This window comes from Oncorhynchus tshawytscha, linkage group LG31 (genome assembly GCF_018296145.1).
Source record: "Oncorhynchus tshawytscha isolate Ot180627B linkage group LG31, Otsh_v2.0, whole genome shotgun sequence".
NCBI lineage: Eukaryota > Metazoa > Chordata > Actinopteri > Salmoniformes > Salmonidae > Oncorhynchus > Oncorhynchus tshawytscha.
The window spans coordinates 21768232-21793663 of NC_056459.1; the positions used below are offsets into that span (position 1 = coordinate 21768232).

The window sequence follows — 25432 nt, forward strand, 5'->3', positions numbered from 1 at the left end:
GTTACTTGAACTCTGAAGCATTTATTAGGGCTGCAATTTGAGGCTGTTAACTCTAATGAACATCCTCTGCAGCAAAGGTAACTTACTTTCCTATGGCGCTCCTAATGAGAGACAGTTTCATCATAGCGCTTCAGGGTTTTTGCGACTGCACCCTTTGCTTATTTAAGCTGTTCTTGCCATAATATGGACTTGGTCTTTTACCAAATAGGGCTATCTTCTGTATACCCCCCTACATTGTCAAAACACAACTGATTGGCTGAAACACATTAAGAAGGAAAGAAATTCTACAAATGAACTTTTAACAAGGCACACCTGTTAATTGAAATGCATTCCAGGTGACTACCTCATGAATCTGGTTGAGAGAATGCCAAGAGTGTGCAAAGCTGTCATCAAGGCAAAGGGTGGCTGCTTTGAAGAATCTCAAATATAAAATATATTTTGATTTGTTTAACTCTTTTTCTTACTACATGAGTCAACATGTGTTATTTCCTGGTTTTGATATCTTCACTATTTTATTCTACAATGTAGAAAATTGTACAAAATAAAGAAAATCCTTGAATGAGTATGTGTGTCTAAACGTCTGACTGGTACTGTAGATACAGTGCCTTGCAAAAGTATTCACCCCCATTGACGTTTTTCCAATTTTTTTGCATTAAAACCTGAAATTTAAATGGATTTTTAGTTGGATTTCATGTAATGGACGTACACAAAATAGTCCAAATTGGTGAAGTGAAATGAAAAAAAAAAACTTACGGACCATGCAAGGAAGGCATTAGTCAGAAAGGCAACAAAGATAACCCTGAAGGAGCTGCAAAGCTCCACATCGGAGATTGGAGTATCTGTCCATAGGACCACTAAGCTGTACACTCCAGAGCTGGACTTTACAGAAGAGTGGCCAGAAAAAAAGCCATTGCTAAAATAAAAAAATAAGCAAACATGTTTGGTGTTCACCAAACATATGGAAGAAGGAACTCTGGTCAGATGAGACTAAAATTGAGCTTTTTGGCCATCAAGGAAAACACCATGTCTGGTGCAAACCCAACACCTTGCATCACCTCAAGAACACCATCCCCACAGTGAAGCATGGTGGTGGCACCATGCTGTGGGGATGTTTTTCATCGGCAGGGACTGAGAAACTGGTCAGAATTGAAGAAATGATCGATGGTGCTAAATACAGGTAAATTCTTGAGGAATCCTGTTTCAGTCTTCCAGAGATTTGAGACGGGGGTTGGGGATGGGGGTTCACCTTCCAGCAGGACAATGACCCTAAGCATACTGCTAAAGCAACACTCGAGTGGTTTAAGGGGAAACATTTAAATGTCTTGGAATGGCCTAGTCAAAGCCCAGACCTCAATCCAATTGAGAATCTCTGGTATGACTTGCAGATTGTGGTACACCAGCGGAACCCATCCAACTTGAAGGAGTTGGAGCAGTTTTGCCTTGAAGAATGGGCAAAAATCCCAGTGCCAAGCTTATAGAGACATATCCCAAGAGACTTGCAGCTTGTAATTGCTGCAAAAGGTGGCTCTACCAAGTATTGACTTTGGGGGAGTGAATAGTTATGCATGTTCAAGTTGGCTTTTTTTGTCTTGTTTCACAAGAGAAAATATTTTGCATCTTCAATGTGGTGGGCATGTTGTGCAAGTCAAATGATACAAACACCCCCAAATTTTCATTCCAGGTTGTAAGGCAACATAATAGGAAAAATGCCAAGGGGGTGAATACTTTCGCAAGCTACTGTATATAGCAAGGAAGAGAGTGATAATTTCCTTAGACACCGAGAGGGAGGGGGCAGAGAAGGAGAGCAAGAGTGAACATGTTCTGTACTCGTGAGGTATTACTGATGTCCTGAGAGGATTTTTTTTTTATACTGCCAGGTAAAAGATTAGCTTAGGAGAGTCAAAAGGGCATCCTAGCTTGTAAACAACATTTGGCCTAGTTGTCTCAAACTGCCTATTCAGCACCAAGACTATCTACAGGTCTGGAAACTGGTTTGGGTTTAATGGTGTTTGGTTTACTTGGCTATAGTTTGAAACCAAAACAGAAGGTTTGAAAATACAATCATGGGTTTCAAGATCACGACTAGCCTCTTTAACAACAGTAGGATTAACTGCGCTGCTATAAATACAAAACAGTTTTTTATCAACATTTACAGATTATGTTGGTTTGTGTAACTTCTCTCACATGGTTGGATTGAATAGAATGTTGGAATTTCAGTGGGAAACAGCGAACAGTTTCTCCAACGAAGGGTTTGGAAGGCATCATGTCTTTAAAAAAACACATCTGAAAAATGTTTTGATTGATACGCCTCTTCCTCTCTGCACTATTGTGAGGCTTGGCAGAGGCTTCTGTTATGGTCTGCCTCCCACATTGCACTCTGTTCCCTATGTAGTGCTCTAGGCCGAATAGCGTGCCATTTGTGATGTAGCCGTAGAGTCCGGATGCTGTTCTGATGGAAGCCTGCCCAGACACCCAAAACTCTGTGTTAAATTAATCGCTTCCTTTAAAAATTACCCTGGAGAGGCACATCTCAAACCTGTACATAGATCAGATCCAAAGGATATTGTTATGGCTGTACAGTGGAGAGAGTGAGACACAGGAATATTGTGTGAGGCAGGAAGCGAGAGAGAGAGTACTGTGTTTGTGTGTGAATGGAGCTATGGAAGCTGTGCAGTGTCAGTAGCTTCTTGTGTGTTGGCCAAGCCCAGTAAGCCCACCACGGAGGAAGAGCCTGACTCCTTTACCAGCCTCGCCTGCCTGCCCGCCCTGCCTCGACTGCTTGTCCTGCCTTGGCCTTGCTGGACACAAAGGCCCTGTCTGTTTACCATCTGATTTGATTTGCATGCACAGCAGAACCCACACAATCCCACCAAATTAGCATCATGGTTCACAGCAGCATGATCTCTAGACAGCAGCTTGATTTAATTTTTCGCCCACTCCCTACCTCTGTCAAAATAGCCAGCGACTCTCATTTGAGTTCATTCTGGTTTAAAATGCTTTGAAAACTGTAGCTGTAGCTAGGGCCTGGTCTACTGCTGTGTTCTAGTCTTAAAACAGTGTCATACATCAATCCCTACAAGAGGGCAACATGGATGTTTGTGTTTTAGTCATCTGTCATTCCTTTGTGTAAAAATCAGGTGGTCATGGCAGTGGAAGGTTGGCAAACAACTCCTGGTAAACAACTCCTGGTAAACAACTCCTGGAAACCACCTGTCAAACACTTGAGGAGTTCCCTTCTTCAAGTTGTTTTGGAGATGTTTAGATCCGTAGAAGTATCATACAAAGGTTGGGAAGGAAAGCATGGTACCTATACGATCCAGACCTGGGTTCAAATACTATACATTTAAAAAAATATTTTTTTATAACTTTTCTGTTATTTCGAAGTAAGTTTTTAGATATTTATTTGAAAAGACAAGTAGTTGAATATTGAATATATCAGAAAATACTCAAATGTACTGTTGAACGAGAGTCTTTTTTTCTCGGTGTTAAGTTCGGCGATGTCATTTACAAAATAGCCTCCAATACCCTACTCAATAAATTGGATGCAGTCTATCACAGTGCCTTCTGTTTTGACACCAAAGCCCCATATACTACCCACCACTGTGACCTGTACGCTCTCGTTGGCTGGCCCTCGCTTCATACTCGTCGCCAAACCCACTGGCTCCAGGTCATCTACAAGACCCTGCTAGGTAAAGTCCCCCCTTATCTCAGCTCGCTGGTCACGATAGCAGCACCCACATGTAGCACGCGCTCCAACAGGTATACTTCACTGGTCACCCCCAAAACCAATTCCTACTTTGGCCGCCTCTCCTTCCAGTTCTCTGCTGCCAATGACTGGAACCAACTACAAAAATCTCTGAAACTGGAAACACTTATCTCCCTCACTAGCTTTAAGCACCAGCTGTCAGAGCAGCTCACAGATTACTGCACCTGTACATAGCCCATCTATAATTTAGCCCAAACAACTACCTCTCCCCCTACTGTATTTATTTATTTATTTTGCTCCTTTGCACCCCATTATTTCTCTCTCTACTTTGCACATTCTTCCACTACAAATCTACCATTCCAGTGTTTTACTTGCTATATTGTATTTACTTCGCCACCATGGCCTTTTTTTTTGCTTTTACCTCCCTTATCTCACCTCATTTGCTCACATTGTATATAGACTTATTTTTCTATTGTATTATTGACTGTATGTTTGTTTTACTCCATGTGTAACTCTGTGTTGTTGTATGTGTCGAACTGCTTTGCTTTATCTTGGCCAGGTCGCAATTGTAAATGAGAACTTGTTCTCAACTTGCCTACCTGGTTAAATAAAGGTGTTCTCAACTTGCCTACCCGGTTAAATAAAGGTGAAATAAAAAATGTATGTAATAACATGATATCAAAACAAAATGTACAGGGATCAGGAAGGTATGTGTGTTTTGTTATATGAAACTTCCTCTCAAACACCGAGGAACGCTCCACCACTGGTTGAAGCAGTCAGCGTATATCTAAATTAACAGTCCTCTCTCTCTCTCTCTCTCTCTGTCTCTCTCAGCTTCTTCAACTGAAAGACATGGATGACATCCAAGTTTTACCAAAATCACCCCTGCTTGTTGACAGGGAATTGCCAGTAAGTAAACTCATGATCATTTGTATGATCATACATTTGATTTGCATGTACTATAGACGATGGTTTATTTGTCTGAGCAAAATGTTGTTTAAACTTCGTTATATGACAACTGAACTCCATAGATAAATGCTGACTGTTTAGCTGTCAGGAAAAGTCTGAAATGTTTTTACTATATCGTGATACTGGTCCATTATGGATACCTTTCTTCATATTTAAAACACAATGCAGCCCATAGGACAATTACTTATATTCTCTATTTCATCATATCTTATTGGCAAAACTTCACTCTCTATAACCGTTGTCTCTGTCATTTCTAGGGGTTGAGAGCAGCTGTTGCGCAACTTGTGATAAAGGTATGTCCCTATGGTGCACATGTAGATATCCATCAAAATCTACAAATGTTGACATAATCCACAGGTTTCAGTGTAGAGTAGTCAGATTAATGTCCACATGGATTAGGTTGGGATATTTCAGTGATGTGAAAGGAAAATTATTGATGAATCATCTTGCAGTACTTAGGTGTTTCTAGTGGAAGTTTTGCATACATTTAGGTCTCTTTGATACTGACAGATGACGTTAGATGACTACTGCACTAATGTTTTATCTGTAGCCCTTTGTGTAATCTAAAGAGGGAAAAGTATATTTTAATTTTGAGCACACTGTAGTATGAATGTGTATGTTGACTTGACATACAGCCAGCAGCATACCTACTGCTTACCAACGACATACATCCAGGACCGTGGACTGCACCACTGGGAACCCACTACCTAACAATCAATGCTTTCATTCTTAACTTGTCAAAGTACATTATAAACATCCTACCACATACCAATATCCTGAAACTGATTATACTGCATGTCGACCTGAGAAGTTTCAGAGGTGGCAGAGGGATTTTGCCTGCAGCTAACCATCTCGTGCAAACCGACCCTCACGCCTGCTGGGATTAGTCAACTCAGGTTTCCAGGGCAAGCGTTTAATATCGCTTTGTGTCTTAGAGCCCTACTGACGTAGGTAGAGGAGGGACACCTCAGCCACCTGTCCCGTTCCCAGGCTGCCTCCCCTCCCCCTTAAGCTCAAGCACACAAGTTACACATGTATCCCTCCTCCTTTCTCCTCTCCCCCCTCCTCTAGCTAGCTCAATGAGATTAGCTCAGCATGTGTCTATATCAAACTGCCACCAAATAAGCCGTGGTTACCTAGACGACACTGCCGTCAGATGTTTACCTCAGGTCATGTACATAGGTTATGTGAACCTGGAGGGAAGCCTTGGTTGAACTGGATTTGACTACATCGTTGACTCTTATTGCGTCCCAAATGGCAACATATTCCCTACGCAGTGTACTACTTTTGACCAGAGCCCAAATTCATTCGGTAAAAATGTGTGCACTATGTAGGGGATAGGTTGCCATTTGGGACAGAACTCCTCAGGGTCTTAACCTGGACCTAACTACCTTCCTTGTAAGAGTTGTTTTGGTCAGTGTATGGGGTTTATGATGTCAGGATTCCTCCCCTACTCCAGTGGCAATATTATTTTATTGGTAACCACCCTTACTTGCAGTATCAGTAGGCTAGGCCTATGAAATTGAACGTGCCGCAAACAAAATTGCACCTAGGAGCCAATAGTCTATCTTATCTTTGGAATAGTAGACTAAAGATAATCTCCCCACACTGATAACATTGAGATATGAAACAATGTATTTGTACGGTATCTCATAACGATACTGAGTTAGTTTTCAATCTATTGAAACATTGCCACACAGACATACCTAACAGAATGACTTAAAACACCATAAAGGCTTCAGATGTGATTATGCCAGTGCTATTACAAAAAAAGTCTTTATTTTTCTCTTTCTTGACTGCCTGATATGTCATCAAATGAGGATATTTTGGCAACTGGGTTAAGTTATTCATTGCTCTTTTATACTGTATTCCCTCTGATCTGATGGCTTGCTTACTCTTCACTTTGCACTAGTCCTCATTAAATATCCCATGCTGTCCCACTTTCGGACATTGTGCTGATCCAATTTAGGGATCTCTTCAGCTAGAATTATCTTGTTTTGACCACCTTGCAAAGCACCATGGGAGGCCAGGGCTTATGCAGAGTAGTAAGTACCAGGGGTATAAAACACAACCCTCAGACAAGTCCCCTCATAAAGACCTTTAACGAAGCTTACCTTCAATTGGATCTATAGCTCAGAGCACTACCTCCGTTTACTACTCAGTACAGGTGACCAAAAGCCACTAGGAAACATGGTTCTTGAGGGGGATTCGGACATGGAGAGTGTTGTTGCTGAGATTGAAACCTCTGTAAGTACTGATGGATCTCTGACTGTTATGGAGTAGTTGATGGTGTGCTTTGATAGGCCGTCTTGTGCTTGTTTACCTTTATCTTTTCTTCTGTACTATTGTGGGATTGAAATAAACAATGTGATTGTGAAAAACATGGTGGACTGAAAGTTCTTTGGAAGTAATACGCATCAGTCAGAAATCATGTGGAATTGAATCCTATTGTTGGTCATTGTTAAAACATTATTGCCAGATGCTCTGGTTGATGACTCGTTGAGAAACAGAACGTACTGAAGATACTGAATGCAGAAAGGCTAACTGCTTTGCATGAGCCTTTACATTTTGTTTCACTGAAAGTTGGATACATTTGTTTTCAATGGAACTTTCTGATGAAGCCTTCACATTTTGGTAATTGATCATGTTTTTATTATTTAACTAGGCAAGTCAGTTGAGAACAAATTCTTATTTATAATGACAGCCTAACGGAGAACAGTGGGTTAACTGCCTTGTTCAGGGGAAAGACTAACAGATTTTTACCTTGTCAGCTCAGGGATTTGATCCAGAAACCTTTCGATTACTGGCCCAACGCTCTAACCACTAGGCTACTTGCTGCCCCACTAGGCTACCTGATGCCCCTTATTCAGAGCGAACTTTAAGTCTGTTTGGATGTATTCTGATTGCAATGTGTTGTGATGGAGAAAATACATGCAGCCCAAGTTAAAAACAAGTGATTCTGAAGGGCAATTTTTTGTTGTTATGTTTGAATATTTAATATAGTGCTGTGGTACCCCTATTTGCTAACCGTGGTTTATTCCATCTTTAGGAGCACGATGTAGAGACTCCCCATGGAAGGATCCACTGCACCATGAAGGGGATACCCAAAGGAGACCGGCCCGTCATCCTCACCTTCCATGACATTGGACTGAACCGTAAGCCCCATTTGCTTCATTCATCCCATCCTAGTTAATGGATTTGATGTCACCCCTCAATGTAAGACTAATATCCCCATGCACTTTGGTATTGTTACGTTTAAGAATGAGAACGTCTATTCGTTGACTATAACGGCTAGTCAACATCATGAAAAGTGAATTTACTTCATTTGTAAAAGATAATTGATTCTCAATGACTTACCTGGCTGAATAAAGATGAACATTTAAATAAATAGATACATTTGAAAGTTGAGAAGAAGCACACCATGGCCACCGTGATAGACATTTGACATCCACAAATCATGTGAGATCCAGCCTCATCACTAACATCCTGTACCGGATCTCCATGTTTCAGACAAGACGTGCTTTGACTCCATGTTCCAGCATGAGGACATGCAGGAGATCATGCAGCACTTTGCTGTGTGCCACGTCGATGCCCCTGGACAGCACGAGGGGGCCAACACTTTCTCTACTGGGTGAGCCCAGTCGCCTAGCCTTATCTTATTTGTTGTTGATTGGATAGGACAGATGTAAAAAGGAAAGGAGGAGGAGAGTGGGTTGAAATGGCACTGGGCCGTATTCAAACCCATACTGCAGCGGTATGAGTTCTGGAGGCAGTGACTTAGACCACTTGACCACCCTAGACCTCACCACCTTTGCACCAAATGTAGGCCAGCTTGTTCGTCTGTCACCCTTTGACCTCTGTACTGTAGCATCTAGATCTGTTGTGGCCCATTTACACAGCTCTCTTGATAAATCATTTGCATGTTAGGTGAATATAGTTTTTTACCTGATTGCTCTGGTGCTTCGTTTTTATGATCGTCTGCATCTTGAGTCCAGATCCCCATTGATCTGAATAGGAGAGATGATCAAAGTAAAGAAAGGATATGAGAAAGCAGTTGACTGTTGATGGAATAGAGATATGGAGGGCAGTGATAAGAAGCATTGTAAAGTGTTGATAATGGAAGTACTTTAACCCTGACGGTTGTTGTTTTGTCTCCAGGTACGAGTACCCCTCCATGGATCAGCTGTCTGAGTCCCTCCCCCTGGTCCTCAAGCATTTTGGGTAAGTCCAAACAAGGACTTTATAAGATTTAGAAATTGATCCAATATTTTCATTATGAAATATATTTCTCCTTATACATTTGAACCCCAGTCCATAGGGCTCAAATGCTGACCAGACCGCTCATGCGCATGTTGCTTTTGTCCACCCACGCCAGATGCGATCAGGACACGTAGCTTGAAATATCAAAATGAACTCTGAACCAACTATATTAGTTTGGGGACAGGTTGAAAAGCATTAAACATTTATGGCAATTTAGCTAGCTAGCTTGCTGTTACTAGCTAATTTGTCCTGGGATATAATCATTGGGTTGTTATTTGACCTGAAATGCACAAGGTCCTCTAATCCGAGAATTAATCCACACATAAAAGGGTAAACCGAGTTCGTTTCTAGTAATCTCCCCTCCTTCAGGCTTCTTCTTCGGACTTTATATGGTGGTTGGCAACCAACTTTAAGGTGCATTACCACAACTGACAAGGGTGTGGACCTCAGTTCATCTTTCATTCACCCACGTGGGTATATGCTCCTAAAAACCAATGAGGAGATGGGAGAGGCAGGACTTGCAGTGCGTCAAGGTTCACAAGTAGAACCAAGTTCTATTTTAGTGCTTGGCTACACAGACGCTCGCTGACGCGCGTGAGCAGTGTGTGTGCAATGATTGAATAACATGTATGTGTCAATTTATTTTTGCAACGCTTGCACACGCGACACGAGCGGTGTGGTCAGCATGTCATGCTACTTACCGTTCAGGATCTATTTTCATAGTGTCTCAGATTAGAAGTGCTGTTTTGCCTTCTAGATCATAATGAAGAGAACTCCTATTTTGAGATGCTTTATGAATAAAGACTATGATGCCTTAGACCCTCATCCATTGGCTCAAAATATTCTGATGATATTCTGTTTGTTAACCACAGCCTGAAAAGCATCATTGGAATAGCCGTCGGAGCTGGAGCCTACATCCTGGCGAGATTCGCTGTGAGTTTGACGCCCTCCTCCCTTCCCCTTTCAATTACTCTTCAATTTGGTTCATTATGAAGAGTTTTAATCAAACTGGGATTAGAAGTTATAGTAGATTAATGTTCCCAGTGATGCTGTGCTGATTTTGGGTGTACAGTCCTGTTTATTGCTTCAGCCTGCTGCTGAGAGTCTGGAAATGTTGTAGACTGGCTCCGTACCAAAACACCCGGCCCTGTAGGGACTCCGTCTCAATATGCTGAAACTCAGATGATGGAGGGATACGAATGTTTTAACTCCTAACTGACGAAACGTTGATGTTTCAATGAGTATAGTGAATGAAATGGACCCCTATGAGGTTTCAATAAGCACTGTTTGTATAGTTTCACCATTATGAAGTCATTGACCAAATGTTTGTTTCTGTTTTTAGCTAGACTACCCAGCATTGGTGGAAGGCCTGGTTCTGGTTAACATCAACCATTGTGCTGAGGGGTGGATGGACTGGGCTGCAAACAAGGTACTATACAGAACCATCTCCACACAACCACAGATCCACAACAATCCATCAACTTTAATGATTTATAAAGCCCTTTTTAGATTGTCAACATTGTCACGTAGCTTGTTTATACAGTATTAACGTAGCTATGTATATGATTGCTATTTGACCCATGGAAAAAAATATACAAATCATCTTTTCAATCTCTTTTCAGGTCACTGCTTTGCCCGAAATGCTCATCGGCCATCTCTTCGGAAAGGTGAGCAGTGGGCACCAAAATAGACAGTGATTGAAACTGCAAATCACGTCAGCATAATCCCATTGAATCTATTCCAATTATGGGCTACATGGATATAGGACAGTTCGTGGCAGGCTTACATGTTGGAGTACTGTCACTAGGTCACAGAGTCTGAGTAGGTGTTTATTTCTGTCTCTGTAGGAGGAAATATCCAACAACCATGACCTTATCGCCACCTACCGCCATCACATCATGAACGACATGAACCAGTACAACCTGCACCACTTTGTCAAAGCGTACAACAGGTAAATACACTGGGCTCCTGCAGAGAATAATCATAAAAATGCTATCCATGAGTTCATCCGACTATGGGGAAGTAGATAAAGGGCTTCATTGCCAAAATCCCAAAGTATCCCTTTTAATCAAGTTTTACAACATGTAAATACACTAGACTCCTCACTGCGGAGAATAACACAGATTACCATGAACATCCTTTGACCCCACATAAATATGTATATATTTAATATACATAATCACATTTTACAGAGGACGCCTGTATATTCATTGTAGAAATATACTGTATCTTATCTATGTATTTCTAATATTTCAATATATGTTATTACATATCTATAATAGATAAACATATATATGTAATATTATATTTGTAAAATGTCAGTATGTTCAGTTTGGGCCTCACTGATATCCCACCCTTTTCCCTTTCAGCCGGCGGGATCTGGAGATTGAGAGGCCCATTCCTGGTGGGAAAGTCTCCGTCAGAACCCTGAAGTGAGTTCCAATCCTTCAGACTTTTTGGCATACCTCAATCATCCCACATGGCATATTGCTAGAGCCATGAGTTTTCCCTGACCTAGAAACTCTGGGCCCTAGTTATAGCCTGATCTGGTGGTTACTCGGTCCGGGAAAAACTCCTATCTCTGTGGTACTATAACCACAGATGGATATAATGACAAGATGCTAGTCTCCGCCCTAACAATGGGATTCGTTGACCAAAGAGCAGAACGGCGGGCTGTCAAGCTCCTTCCTGTTCCTCTCTTTGGATTGGTGGATACATCTCGTTATTTGAATACTTTCTTGAATATTCGATGATGGGTGTTGACATCAATAGCCTGTATTCAATGGAGAGTGAGATGCTATGCTAGCCTCATGAATATGCATAGACCGTCGGGATGTCACGTGCATCACACTTATATCAGTACAGTCGTCACAACCTAAGCATTACCAAACTTCTATTAAATCAAATAAGGCTTGCGTATTAAAATAGCAATAAAAAATGTTTTGCTCTCAGGTGTCCTTCTCTGTTGGTGGTAGGAGACAGCTCTCCGGCTGTTGATGCTGTGGTAAGTCCAAATACACACTGTAATCCTAACGGCCATAAACAAATCATTAACAGTAATACCTCTGGTCTTTAGTCCCTAGGTTCCTCAGAACATGTGTTGTCCTTTCATCTACAGTGCCTTGCGAAAGTATTCGGCCCCCTTGAACTTTGCGACCTTTTGCCACATTTCAGGCTTCAAACATAAAGATATAAAACTGTATTTTTTTGTGAAGAATCAACAACAAGTGGGACACAATCATAAAGTGGAACAACATTTATTGGATATTTCAAACTTTTTTAACAAATCAAAAACTGAAAAATTGGGCGTGCAAAATTATTCAGCCCCCTTAAGTTAATACTTTGTAGCGCCACCTTTTGCTGCGATTACAGCTGTAAGTCGCTTGGGGTATGTCTCTATCAGTTTTGCACATTGAGAGACTGAATTTTTTCCCATTCCTCCTTGCAAAACAGCTCGAGCTCAGTGAGGTTGGATGGAGAGCATTTGTGAACAGCAGTTTTCAGTTCTTTCCACAGATTCTCGATTGGATTCAAGTCTGGACTTTGACTTGGCCATTCTAACACCTGGATATGTTTATTTTTGAACCATTCCATTGTAGATTTTGCTTTATGTTTTGGATCATTGTCTTGTTGGAAGACAAATCTCCGTCCCAGTCTCAGGTCTTTTGCAGACTCCATCAGGTTCTGACCATTCTTCCAGAATGGTCCTGTATTTGGCTCCATCCATCTTCCCATCAATTTTAACCATCTTCCCTGTCCCTGCTGAAGAAAAGCAGGCCCAAACCATGATGCTGCCACCACCATGTTTTACAGTGGGGATGGTGTGTTCAGGGTGATGAGCTGTGTTGCTTTTATGCCAAACATAACATTTTGCATTGTTGCCAAAAATTCAATTTTGGTTTCATCTGACCAGAGCACCTTCTTCCACATGTTTGGTGTGTCTCCCAGGTGGCTTGTGGCAAACTTTAAACGACAATTTTTATGGATATCTTTAAGAAAGGGCTTTCTTCTTGCCACTCTTCCATAAAGGCCAGATTTGTGCAATATACGACTGATTGTTGTCCTATGGACAGAGTCTCCCACCTCAGCTGTAGATCTCTGCAGTTCATCCAGAGTGATCATGGGCCTCTTGGCTGCATCTCTGATCAGTCTTCTCCTTGTATGAGCTGAAAGTTTAGAGGGACGGCCAGGTCTTGGTAGATTTGCAGTGGTCTGATACTCCTTCCATTTAATATTATCGCTTGCACAGTGCTCCTTGGGATGTTTAAAGCTTGGGAAATCTTTTGTATCCAAATCCGGCTTTAAACTTCTTCACAACAGTATCTCGGACCTGCCTGGTGTGTTCCTTGTTCTTCATGATGTTCTCTGCGCTTTTAACGGACCTCTGAGACTATCACAGTGCAGGTGCATTTATACGGAGACTTGATTACACACAGGTGGATTGTATTTATCATCATTAGTCATTTAGGTCAACATTGGATCATTCAGAGATCCTCACTGAACTTCTGGAGAGTTTGCTGCCCTGAAAGTAAAGGGGCTGAATAATTTTGCACGCCCAATCTTTCAGTTTTTGATTTGTTAAAAAAGTTGGAAATATCCAATAAATGTCGTTCCACTTCATGATTGTGTCCCACTTGTTGTTGATTCTTCACAAAAAATACAGTTTTATATCTTTATGTTTGAAGCCTGAAATGTGGCAAAAGGTCGCAAAGTTCAAGGGGGCCGAATACTTTCGCAAGGTACTGTAAGTCACGGCTCTCCATCCCTGTTCCAGGAGGGCTACCGCCCTGTAGGTTTTCGCTCCAACCCTAATCAAGTGCACCTAGCCTGAATCAGGTTAGTTAAAACTGGGGTTGGAGTGAGAACCTACTGGAGGGTAGCCCTCCTGTAACAGGGTTGGAGAGCCCTGACCTACCCAACAAGATATTATCAAAGGTTAAAACTTTTAGGATTTAAACATGGGACAAAAAAGGGAAAGAAATCATACACCACAAAAGCTATTCTAGCAATAAAATATTACTCCCCCAGTTACCTATTTATTTCTCTACTAGGGTAAATATTTAGTCCCTCAATTAGACTCTGTACTGTGCATCTACAGGTAGAGTGCAATACTAAGCTGGACCCGACAAAGACCACACTGCTCAAGGTGAGTGGCCCCCTACAATCTACCTCCTGCTAATAATAGGTCATAATATTGGCTAGGCAGTCTAATGAGCTTCCAGGAGCTCAGCAACTACCTGGTGACTGATTTACTAGCGCTGCCTTGAACCCCTGAGACCGCAGGTCGAGGCTATGCTGCTGTACCCAGCCTCCAGGGTCTGTTCATTAGGCACGTAATGGAAAACGTTTTGCAATGGAAAATTTGAGTTTCTTATTGGACCAAGTCCAGATTGTGCCCTCCTTGTTTGAGTTTGTTTACCTCTGTTTGGTTCCTGATAAACATGACCCAGGTCACAATCCTTCCTGTCTGGCCTACCTATGATGTGCACGCCCCTGGCTGTGACCTAATGCGTTCTGTAAAGCTCTGAAATGGGCACGTTTTACAGACGCTAAACTGTTAACTGTCCAGAGGCTGATGGAAAACACTTGTTTCACATTGAGGAAGTGTTAGATGGGAGGTTGTTTTGTGTAATGGGGGGTGACTAATGTCGTACCGCTGCTGACCTGATACCTTAACTCTGCCCTCTTGAATGACGTGTTTATTTTTTCCAGATGGCGGATTGCGGAGGCCTGCCCATGGTTGACCAGGTGCGTTTCTAATTTGTTAACATGTTCACGCAGGTGAGGTGGGGTGGCAAAGGGATAATCATTAGGGGGTAATACAACGGCAGCTTGACTTAAGAGCATTAGTGACAGTAGCAATGAGACACATACGTCAGTCTGGAGAGCTAATACCCAGCTCAGCACCTGCTGCTACAACAGCTGTCATACATATGCCTCTCATTATCACAGTTTGTAGGATAGGACATGAATCTGCCTGTTATGTCATTATGTGGATAATACCAGGGAAACAAGTTGCTAACTTTCTCCTTTGCTCACCCAACAGCCTGCAAAGCTGACAGAGGCCTTCAAGTACTTCATTCAGGGAATGGGCTACAGTAAGTACACACTCCAACACACACTCTCTGTGTAACCAACGCTGACCAGTAATTATATTAACACAAGTATTTAATTAACTATGTAGAAACATAAAAGTCTGGTTACCCTATTACTGTTTGTAAAAGAAACGTGGGTGTTCACGTCAACCTGTAAGGAGTTTGCCTGCCACCTGGTGGGTGAGATTAGTAACTGCACCTTCAGATAACAACAGGATTTAAAAAATATATTTTTTAAATATTTCACCTTTATTTAACCAGGTAAGCAAGTTGAGAACAAGTTCTCATTTACAATTGCGACCTGGCCAAGATAAAGCAAAGCAGTTCGACACATACAACGACACAGAGTTACACATGGAGTAAAACAAACATACAGTCAATAATACAGTAGAAACAAGTCCATATACGATGTGAGCAAATGAGGTGAGATAAGGGAGGTAAAGGCAAAAAAAAGGCCATGGTGGCAATGTAAATACAATATAGCAAGTAAAACACTGGAATGGTAGATTTGCAGTAGAAGAATAATGGGGATGCCAGTTAACCTGTTCTATAATGATTATGAAATATAATGCCCACATTCAGAATTCAGTTGACCATGAACACAGTGTGAATGGACATTTAACCTTGTCTCGTCTTTCCTCAGTGCCCTCCGCCAGCATGACCAGACTGGTCCGCTCTCGCACTGCATCCGGCTCCAGCATCCACTCCATGGATGGCAACAGGAGCCGGTCTCACACTAACGAGGGAAACAGGAGCCGGTCACACACCAACGAGAAGCGTGGCCGCTCCCACACGGACAGTATGGAAGGCACAGCAAACAGCAGCACTGCGCTCAAGTCCACCGAAGTGTCCTGCTAGATGACCCTTACATGACACTCAACCTTTAACCTCTGCACCCTGGTTCCTGCTGCGCTGCCACTAACCACACATACACAACTAGAGAATGTCTCTATGCCAAAGAGTTATGCGAAGAGGTTGTGTGTGTAAGGCTATGCAAGCATATACTACTGCATTATGAAGGAAATTCCTTAGAGGGAAAAACCTATTCTGAAATAAACAGATCCCTTCCCATCTGCCGCGTCGGGTGGAATTTCTAGTTGTTAGTGGCAACGCAGCAGAGTGACACAGCACAACGGAGAATGTGGGAGAAAGCTGTGGCTGCAGAACCAGTACTTAGTACAGCAGTTTGTCATCAAGACAGTTTTTTGTTTTTTTTGTCTATAGTTCTTTATTACATATGACACAGCTTTCTCAAATGTGTACCTGACTATAAATGACTTTCTAATTGTTCATCGTTAACTTTTCAATGTTATGATTAATGTACTGTGGGATACAGGAGAGAAGTGGCGTAAGAATAGGTAGGCAAGTGGATCAAAAATAAATATATATGCAGTCTTTTTTATCTTCTCAAATTGCTATTAATCTTTGAAACTTTGGAAAGGAGGGAATTGAAAAGTATCATGTACACACAACACATTCCTGTAATGATTCCTCTCTTTTAGGACGTCTGTTTCCTCTGGAGTTAACATTCTTCTGGATCTATTGTAGAGCATTTCATGAGGTTATCCTTTCATTGATCAAACAATCACATACTGTTGCTTTATTAACATATCATGGCTTCAGGCACAATTGTTCTTTTGGATATTTCTTCTTGTGTAAATGGTTATTTCTATGCAATCCCGGCAAACAGAGATAATGTGCCATGGAAACCCTCTGACTTATTAAGGCCCCTTTGTTGTGATGGATTTGAGAAAGTCAAGCCGATCCACATGATGTGATATAAAGATCCGAGTTAGCCGTAGAGCTTCTCAAAAACCCTCTTACGTGCGCTACAGCAACACTTGCCGGCTATGTAGAACACCGTCCGACATCGCTTTATGAAGATGCATAACTGCCTAATGCTGTAGATGAGAAGAATTAAATATAGCATAACAATTTGTATTTATTAAAAACCTATAACTTTTTGTCCTGGTGTTGTCATTTTGAATGATTGTAAGATCAAATGATACCACAGTTCCACAGGATCTTTAACCATATATATATATATAGCACATGCATTCTATAGTAGCATCTCACGTCATCTCATACTCATTGATTTGATCGCGTGGCTCTGAATCGAACAATCTTTACATGAGTATGAACAAGATTTCATGAAACTTGTTACTGTGAATATAAAAATACCTGTATGACAAACTATTTGTTCAATCATTTAGTATTCAAAATGTACTTCAATAAATTATAACTAAAATATTTCACACACTTGGTTTACTTGTAAGTCAATAAACTATTTCCGAAAGCAACCATATAAAGACGAGCTTAAAACAAACAAAAAACATTGATTTACACATTTTTCCAATAGGAAAAAAAGCAAAAGAAAGATCCCCTTGTAAGAAAAAATGCTTTGTCTGGAATTCAATCCAATGGATGATCTAGAGACTGAATGCCATCTCTGTGAATGCTGGGGAAATTACCTTTAAAAGGCGGACTGTCTGCTGTATGGAGCATTGTTCTAAAACGTGCCTTAGATTGAATACCGGCCTCTATGTATAAAATAAATTCACATATAAAACAGAGTTTCTGAAAGTCTGACAAACAAAAAAACATTGAGAAAAGGAAAAGTAGGTGAAAATAGGGGTAGATGGAGGCTTAGGCCTAGGTTCAATTAGATCAGGCATTAACCAGCGATAGCAGACACCTGCATAGTGGATGTTTCAGAGGTCGAAATGCAAATCGGTGAGCAGCTACACATGCGACCATTGTCACAAATCCACACCCGCCACACTCCTGTTAGAAGTTCGGAAGGAGAAAGTGTAGGCTATATAGAAATAATCACGCTCAAATAGAAAATCATTCGACTAAATAATACGCATTTCTATCATCATAATTGAGGTGTACATTCCTATGGCTGTTCATGTGCCTCCGTGCAGCCGATGGCAATGTCCGCTTTAGGTATAATACCGGGAGCCACTTGTGGATTGACAGCTCTAAAGCAGTTCCACCTCTAACACCATCAAAACAACTGCTATGCGGATGTTTGCTAAGCAGATCTGATTGAATAGAGCCCATAATAAGAGCATGGCTTATTATTGAAATGTCTCAGTTCACGATCTCAGGGTAGCCATAGTAATTCTCCAGCTCGGCGAAGATGTCATTGGGGTTCTTGCAGCTGAGGTTACAGAAGCAGGCATTGATCCACATGACTTGCCAGGTGAACACGGCACCGTTGGGACACATAAACTCCACATCGATGGTCTTGGACTTGTAGGGAATGCAGCAGCGATGGTCCGTGGCCACGCAGACCCCACAGTATTTAGGCCTGTAAGACTTCTTACTGACACAGCCTGAGATGGTAAAGTTTTTTGGCTGCTCTTCTCTGTAGATGTTCATACAATTCTTCCCTGGCTGAGAGATAAGAGAGGTCTTTTTTGCAATGTGAACTCTTCAATACAGATATCATAACAAACAAACATTAGACCCCTTTGCAATGCGTACATGTATGCATGGATATGTGTCCGTGCCCATATATGTGGGTAAACGTGTGTATGCATACACATACTCTGTACATGTACCTTGATGTGCTTGGTGATGTCCACCTCACAGGGCCGTATGTTGCAGAGGCGGGACTCTTTTACCATCTCACACCTGTCGTTAGCATTAGAGACACGCAGGGACAGACCTCGACCACAAGTCTTAGAGCAGATACTCCAGGAGGTTGTCTGGATCACACAGTTCCTGCTCTGGCCCTTCGCCTCAACAGGAAGAGCTATGTCAACAGAGACGGGCAGAGAGGAAGTGTGTGAGTGAGAGAGAGAGAGAGTGTGTGAGCGAGTGAGAGAGAGACTACAATTTAATATGGGCAGTGACAGAAGTGCTTTTTAGACATTATTCATCAAAACTGGACCTAATACACCACATGACCAAAAGTAATCTGGATACCTGCTCGTCGAACCTCTCATTCCAAAATCATGGGCATTAATACGGAGTTGGTCCTCCCTTTGCTGCTATGACAGCCTCTACTCTTCTGGGAAGGCATTCCACTAGATGTTGGAACATCCACTAGATGTTGGACTAGATGTTGTTGGACTAGATCCACTAGATGTTGGACTTGATTCCATTCAGCCACAAGAGCATTAGTGATGTCTGGCACTGATGTTGGGCAATTAGGACTGGCTCGCAGTTGGCGCTCCAATTCATCCCAAAGGTGTTCGATGAGGTTGAGGTCAGGGCTCTGCGCAGGCCTGTCAAGTTCTTCCACACCGATCTCGACAAACCATTTCTGTATGGACCTCGCTTTGTGCACAAAATATTTTGTGCCGATGCTGCTTGCAGAGGCAGTTTGGAACTAGTTAGCCAGTGTTGCAACCAAGGACAGATGATTTTTACACGCTTACGGACTCAGCGATCCCGTTCTGTGAGCTTGTGTGGCCTACCAATTAGCGGCTGAGCCATTGTTGCTCCTAGACGTTTCCACTTCACAATAACAGCAGTTACAGTTGACCGGTGCAGCTCTAGCAGGGCAGAAATTTGACGAATTGACTTGTTGGAAAGGTCACTGAGCTCTTCAGTAAAGGCTATTCTACTGTCAATGTTTGTTTATGGAAATTGCATGGCTGTGTGCTCGACTTTATACACCTGTCAGCTCTTCAGGAACAGGGTTGGAGTTAACCTACTGGATGGTAGCTCTCTGGGAACAGAGGTGAAGTTAACCTACCGGACGGCAGCTCTCTGGGAACAGGGTTGAAGTTAACCTACCGGACGGCAGCTCTCTGGGAACAGGGTTGGAGTTAACCTACCGGACGGTAGCTCTCTGGGAACAGGGTTGGAGTTAACCTACAGGACGGTAGCTCTCTGGGAACAGAGGTGAAGTTAACCTATAGGACGGTAGCTCTCTGGGAACAGGGTTGGAGTTAACCTACCGGACGGTAGCTCTCTGGGAACAGGGTTGAAGTTAACCTACCGGACGGTAGCTCTCTGGGAACAGAGGTGAAGTTAACCTACTGGACGGTAGCTCTCTGGGAACAGAGGTGAAGTTAACCTACCGGACGGTAGCTCTCTGGGAACAGAGGTGAAGTTAACCTACTGGACGGTAGCTCTCTGGGAACAGAGGTGAAGTTAACCTATAGGACGGTAGCTCTCTGGGAACAGGGTTGGAGTTAACCTACCGGACGGTAGCTCTCTGGGAACAGGGTTGGAGTTAACCTACCGGACGGTAGCTCTCTGGGAACAGGGTTTGAGTTAACCTATAGGACGGTACTATGAAGCAATGTCCTCAAACTATTTTGCTTCACAGTTCTCAAAGAATTGCTCAATATTACCATGGTTATTAGTGTTACAAGATTCTCAATACACGAGACTCTATCCATGTAATGACTGGAATGGTATTGAACACATGGACTATTTCTCCATCACTAAATGGTAGCAATGTGTTTGAAACGGTTCCATTTATTCCATTCCAGCCATTACGATGAGCCTGTACACCAGCCACCACTGATTAATTGATTGACTGACTGATTGATTGCTTGATCAATTGTTTGATTGATTGATTGATGGATCTGTGTCCTACCTTCCACTGCATGTCTTGGAGCAGTCTTCCTCCCCTTCTTGGGCTCGTCACAGATCCACTGTTCACAGCAGCGTCCTGGGATCTTGACCCTCCTTGAGTTCTGGCACCACACCCGGGGGGGCTGGGAGTCCGTACACAGGGACACGCACCCGATAGCCCCGTTCACACACAGACACTGGTATTTACAGCTGGGTTTGAAGCTCTGCCCATTCCGGTAGATCACACCATCATGCTCGCAGCCCACGCCAACCATATCTGGCAAAGAAGGTCAGGACAGCAGTCTTACAATCACAGAGAGATACACAGTGAATAAGGTAATGATAACAATGTAATGTAGCAGACAATGTTTTTAGTGTTATCTGAACAAAAACAAACATGTCATGACATTGGGTAATATGATTGTGAAACCTATCTTTTGGTATTTTTTTTCATTAGTCCACTGCTGATACAGTCCCAAAATGTTTTGTATATCAGCAATAAGGTTTTCAAAATATAGGACTTGCAAATTGTAACTTTCCACATCATCATGATAATGTGGCAAGTTACAATTTGATATCTTGAAAACCAGATTGCTGACATGCAAAATATTTTGGGACTGTATCAGCACTGAACTAATGAAACATACCAAAATATAGTTTGAGTGGATTAGTCCTTTAATCATGACGTGTCTTTAGTAGGTTAGAGTATGTGTGGTAAATGACACTTACATGCACACACTCCTTTTTCGTACCTAGGCTTGTCTGAGCTGTAATCGCAGTACAATCCCTTATGGTAGTCGCAAGTGTCTGCCTCGTTGCACTCCTCCCCCACTTGCCTGGCGCAGGCCTTGCAGCAGTCACAGCCATCCATAAGCAAGCTCACCCCTGAAGGGCAGGAATGGGGGACCAGGGGGCACTCACAGGGCCAGTGGCAGTACTGGGTCCGGTTGTATGGCTCTAGGTCTGTGGATTCTGCTAGGGGCAGCATGGCAGTGGAAATCTGGGTCTGGGAGTAGGCCTAGATGAGAGGGAAATGGAGGAGTTAGTGTTACGCACTTTGATATACATAATACATATTTTAGTTTTCTATGGTCAAACGCTATGACTTTTGATAACACAATAAACCATGTAAGTAGAGAACAGACATTCCTAAAGCATCAAAGATGTACAGTATGTTATCTGTGTAGGTTTCCATGTCTAGGACAATTTAAAAGCGCAATCAGTGGAGGCTGCTGAGGGGATGATGGCTCATAATAATGTCTGGAACGGAGTAGATGGAATGGCATCAAACACATGGAAACCATGTATTTGATACCGTTCCTCCCATTCCACTCCAGCAATTACCACAAGCCCGTCCTCCCCAATGAAGGTGGCACCAACCTCCTGTGAAGCACATGTACTTGTTAGCACGTGGATCACCTGTATCACAATCACATCAGTTACGGGGGAATAATAGGCTGTTGCCCCAAGGATCAAAGTCGTAATTAGCTTCATGTCCTTAATCTTTTTTTATTTCCAACATGTCCTATATCGGCCTAAGAACTAATAGACCCAAATCCCCTATTTGGCTAGATAAGTGTTGCAAGTCCTGAATGTGCCTAAAGGTCTGGCTGGCCTTCTTGTTCGGATTGTACAACAACAACAAGGATGATTAACAGGGTAAGGGAGGTAAAAGAAAGAATATGAAATCAAAATGATTTCATCAATCTGACGCTGATCAGTCAAAGTACTTTTTGTTCCCCTGTCTACACAATATTCTGCCTGTAGGCCATTTTTCATAGTTTCTTTGAAAATATAAAAGTATTTTCACAGCTGACATGACAATACAATAAAACGTGTCCAACATTTCACCCCATGAATATTGCCTGTACAAACTGTATATATTTATGCCAAGATCAGAAACCCAATTTGTGTGTGTGTGATCAAGTGAAAAGCACCCCTTTTTTTAAAGCACTCAAAACAGATGTGCTGTCTGAACAAGCCACTAGGAAGAGTTTTACAACCAAACAGATGGCGGTTGGTCTTGGATCCAGACTGTTTAAGTCCCTACAGAGGAAACTGGCTCGTCCGCTGGCTCAGACTGGATCAGTATTTATAACTCCAAAAATGATTCTCAGTCTTGGCCTCACATTATAAGAGCAGGACTTCCTCGTCTGAGTCAGGTACAGAGTGTTCCATAACCCATTATTACACATGGAGTAGCCAGATCGCCTAATGGGCTACTTTAAAATGTCATATTTTGTGAACGAGACACTCTACTTTTTATGCCTAACGTCTGAGGACCAAACTTTCATTTCTGATGTCTGAACATTCAACAAGCAGATTTTTTGTAGGGAACTTTTGGGGGCTGGCTTCCCAGACACAGATTAGGCCTTTTTAGTCTAGGACTAGGCTTAATCTGTGTACAGGAAACCGTCTCAATGAAAACAATTGTAAATAATGTTGATGCTGTCATAACAGCAAGCGCTGCCTCCAGTATGGGCCGACCAACAGTGCTAAATGAACTTTTCTTGGAGATTCCTATATTACTGCAGGGTCTTATTCTGTATTAAACCACTCTAATTACATTTCAGCCTCAACATGTTTATATTAATATCATAAAAGCCAAAGAGCTTCTGATCCAGGTAGGTTATACAGACACAATTAATCTGCAATGAATTAAATGTGAAAAAGACCCCGTAATCATGTTATTTTTGTTTTCCTAAGCTTGTTCTTGGCAGCCCATCAGTTGCCTTCACATTTTTCTAATATAATTATAGTAATAAATAGTAAATCCATTGAGCTCATAGGATGTTTAATGCAGATAAATGAGATTTAATCATGGGTGTACCACAGAGCCAGTACCCAGGGGATCTGCCGCTGAAGCGTAGTCAGCAGTCATCAGGCTCAGTCATTACACAACAACATCAGAGAACACGTTACATCCCAGATGGCACCCTATTCCCTATATAGTACACTCTTTCGGAATAGGGTGTCATTTGGGATTCAGCCAACGTGTCACTTTCAGCATTAAAGGGCTTTCTGGGGGTTGTTTCACAAGGTAATGAAAAAGACACAGACAACAACTGATCATGACAATAACAGTTTATCATCTCCATGTAGCTTTTTAATCTAAAAATGAAGGGAAATTGGATGAAGAGAGTACAAAAAATGTTCTTAAAATCCATATATATACATATTGCATAACGTGAATTTGGACTGGGTTTTCTGTTGAGATGAGAAGCTTTGTGCTTGGCGGTTTATGTACGTGTATACAAAGCTTTATTGTTCCTTACCCCCATCATATCTAGACAGCCAAAATTGGTATTGAGATTAATGTCAATACCATCACCTGTTCAGACTTATAACCCCTTGACCTTTTGTGTGACCTTTGTGTGACCATGTGACCTCAAGCAGGCATATAACATCAACATCAAACGCTGTTTGGGCATCTGGGAATGAAAAAAGTGATAAATGGTTTATCAAATATCTTGATTGACTTCTAATGTGACCTTGACAATACTGCCATATAGGTCAGATAAGAAACTTGGAACTTTCTTTCCTCAGATGTGGAGTGTTCAACTGATTTGACTTCTAACCCCTGCCAAACCTGGGTGAAATGACCAATGTTGTGTCACACATGCAGTCTGTTGTCAGGTTGAGAAAGTGCAAGCTGAATGTTGAGGGTAGACCATGAGCACAACTCTGGTCAAATCAACATAGAGCATCATAGACTCTCACCTTCATCTCTTTGTGTAAGCAGTTGTTTTTTCTCTCCCAATTTGATGCAGTGTGAGTGAAAAAACTTCAGTTTGAGGCCAGACATTTTGAGACTGTTTGAGCAGTTTTAACGTGTGAAGTATTGAATTAATGAAAAACCTTTCCTAACTTGGCAGATAGGGCCACATTAAACTAGAAACATAGTATTTGTTGATGCCATGCTATTACAGTACTGTCCAAGAAGTCCTTGAATCTGGAGTAAAATGCAAAACATGACTCCACATAACCACATGGTGGCAGTAAAGTACAACTAACAAACTTGGAGGGATAACACGGTGAATTTATCGGAAGCATCAATAATACTATTCTATTCTAAAGAAATCATGAATCAGATCTGGCACATCAGAAATAAATAGATTTGGTAAATATCGCTTAAACCAAGTGTTGATAAAAAAATATTATAATGGCACTTTCTCACCTGTTGAATCCCTGCTGCTATAAGAATCCACTTTAGCAGCCAGCTCATCACTGGTTAGGAATTGTAAATTCATTGAACCCAGAATTATTCCTTTACTAAAAACAAAATATTTCGCACTCCACAAGTCCCAGGCAATCTTCTTCTAGTTGTCATCTCCTCCGCGAGGACCACTGTCTGGGACTGGGACTGGTGATGTTATTAAAGCTCGTGCCTGCCGACGTCACTTTTCTGGCAGCGCGCTCTGCTTTTTCCCTCTCCTCCACTCTCACCCGCTGCTCCTCACGCGCGAAAGCCCGCCCTGAAGTTGAGCTGGCTTGTCTATAAACTGAGCAATGTGTATCCCAGCTATGCAATTGAACAGTAAGTCGGTTAGGACATCTACTTTGTGCATGACACAATACATTTTTCCAACGATTGTTTACAGACAGATTATTTAATTTATAATTCACTTAATCACAATTCCAGTGGGTCAGAAGTTTACATACAGTAAGTTGACTGCCTTTAAACAGCTTGGAAAATTCCATAAAATTATGTCATGGCTTTAGAAGCTTCTGGTGGGCTAATTGACATCATTTGAGTCAATTGGAGGTGAACCTGTCGATGCATTTCAAGGCCTACCTTCAAACTCAGAGCCTCTTTGCTTGACATCATGGGAAAATCAAAAGAAATCAGCCAAGACCTCAG

General features: G+C 42.0%; 2 protein-coding genes across 3 annotated transcripts in view; one reads left to right on the plus strand and one right to left on the minus strand.

Moving 5' to 3' along the window:
• ndrg1a (N-myc downstream regulated 1a) overlaps window positions 1–16994 on the plus strand; it is a 29664-nt gene extending 12670 nt beyond the window's left edge. The window contains exons 2-16 of one of the 2 annotated variants that reach the window (XM_024395379.2): window positions 4541–4615; window positions 4933–4968; window positions 7725–7830; window positions 8186–8306; window positions 8834–8896; window positions 9808–9868; window positions 10278–10364; window positions 10558–10602; window positions 10783–10886; window positions 11305–11367; window positions 11888–11939; window positions 14034–14081; window positions 14648–14683; window positions 14982–15033; window positions 15674–16994. In XM_024395379.2, coding sequence (XP_024251147.1) covers window positions 4559–4615; window positions 4933–4968; window positions 7725–7830; window positions 8186–8306; window positions 8834–8896; window positions 9808–9868; window positions 10278–10364; window positions 10558–10602; window positions 10783–10886; window positions 11305–11367; window positions 11888–11939; window positions 14034–14081; window positions 14648–14683; window positions 14982–15033; window positions 15674–15888 — 1146 coding nt within the window. In that variant the 5' untranslated portion in view covers window positions 4541–4558 and the 3' untranslated portion in view covers window positions 15889–16994. Of the gene's footprint in view, window positions 1–4540; window positions 4616–4932; window positions 4969–6754; window positions 6923–7724; window positions 7831–8185; window positions 8307–8833; window positions 8897–9807; window positions 9869–10277; window positions 10365–10557; window positions 10603–10782; window positions 10887–11304; window positions 11368–11887; window positions 11940–14033; window positions 14082–14647; window positions 14684–14981; window positions 15034–15673 lie in introns of those variants that run through there. The other variant, XM_024395380.2, reaches the window with a different exon arrangement.
• Window positions 16953–24938, minus strand: LOC112229515 (CCN family member 4). The gene is made up of 5 exons (XM_024395381.1): window positions 24749–24938; window positions 21301–21589; window positions 20594–20848; window positions 18600–18793; window positions 16953–18432 (listed from the first exon to the last, which is right to left on the minus strand). Exons 1-5 carry the CDS (start codon window positions 24794–24796, stop codon window positions 18127–18129), a joined length of 1092 nt encoding a protein of 363 aa, XP_024251149.1. The 5' UTR covers window positions 24797–24938; the 3' UTR covers window positions 16953–18126.
• Window positions 24939–25432: the final 494 nt, after the last annotated feature.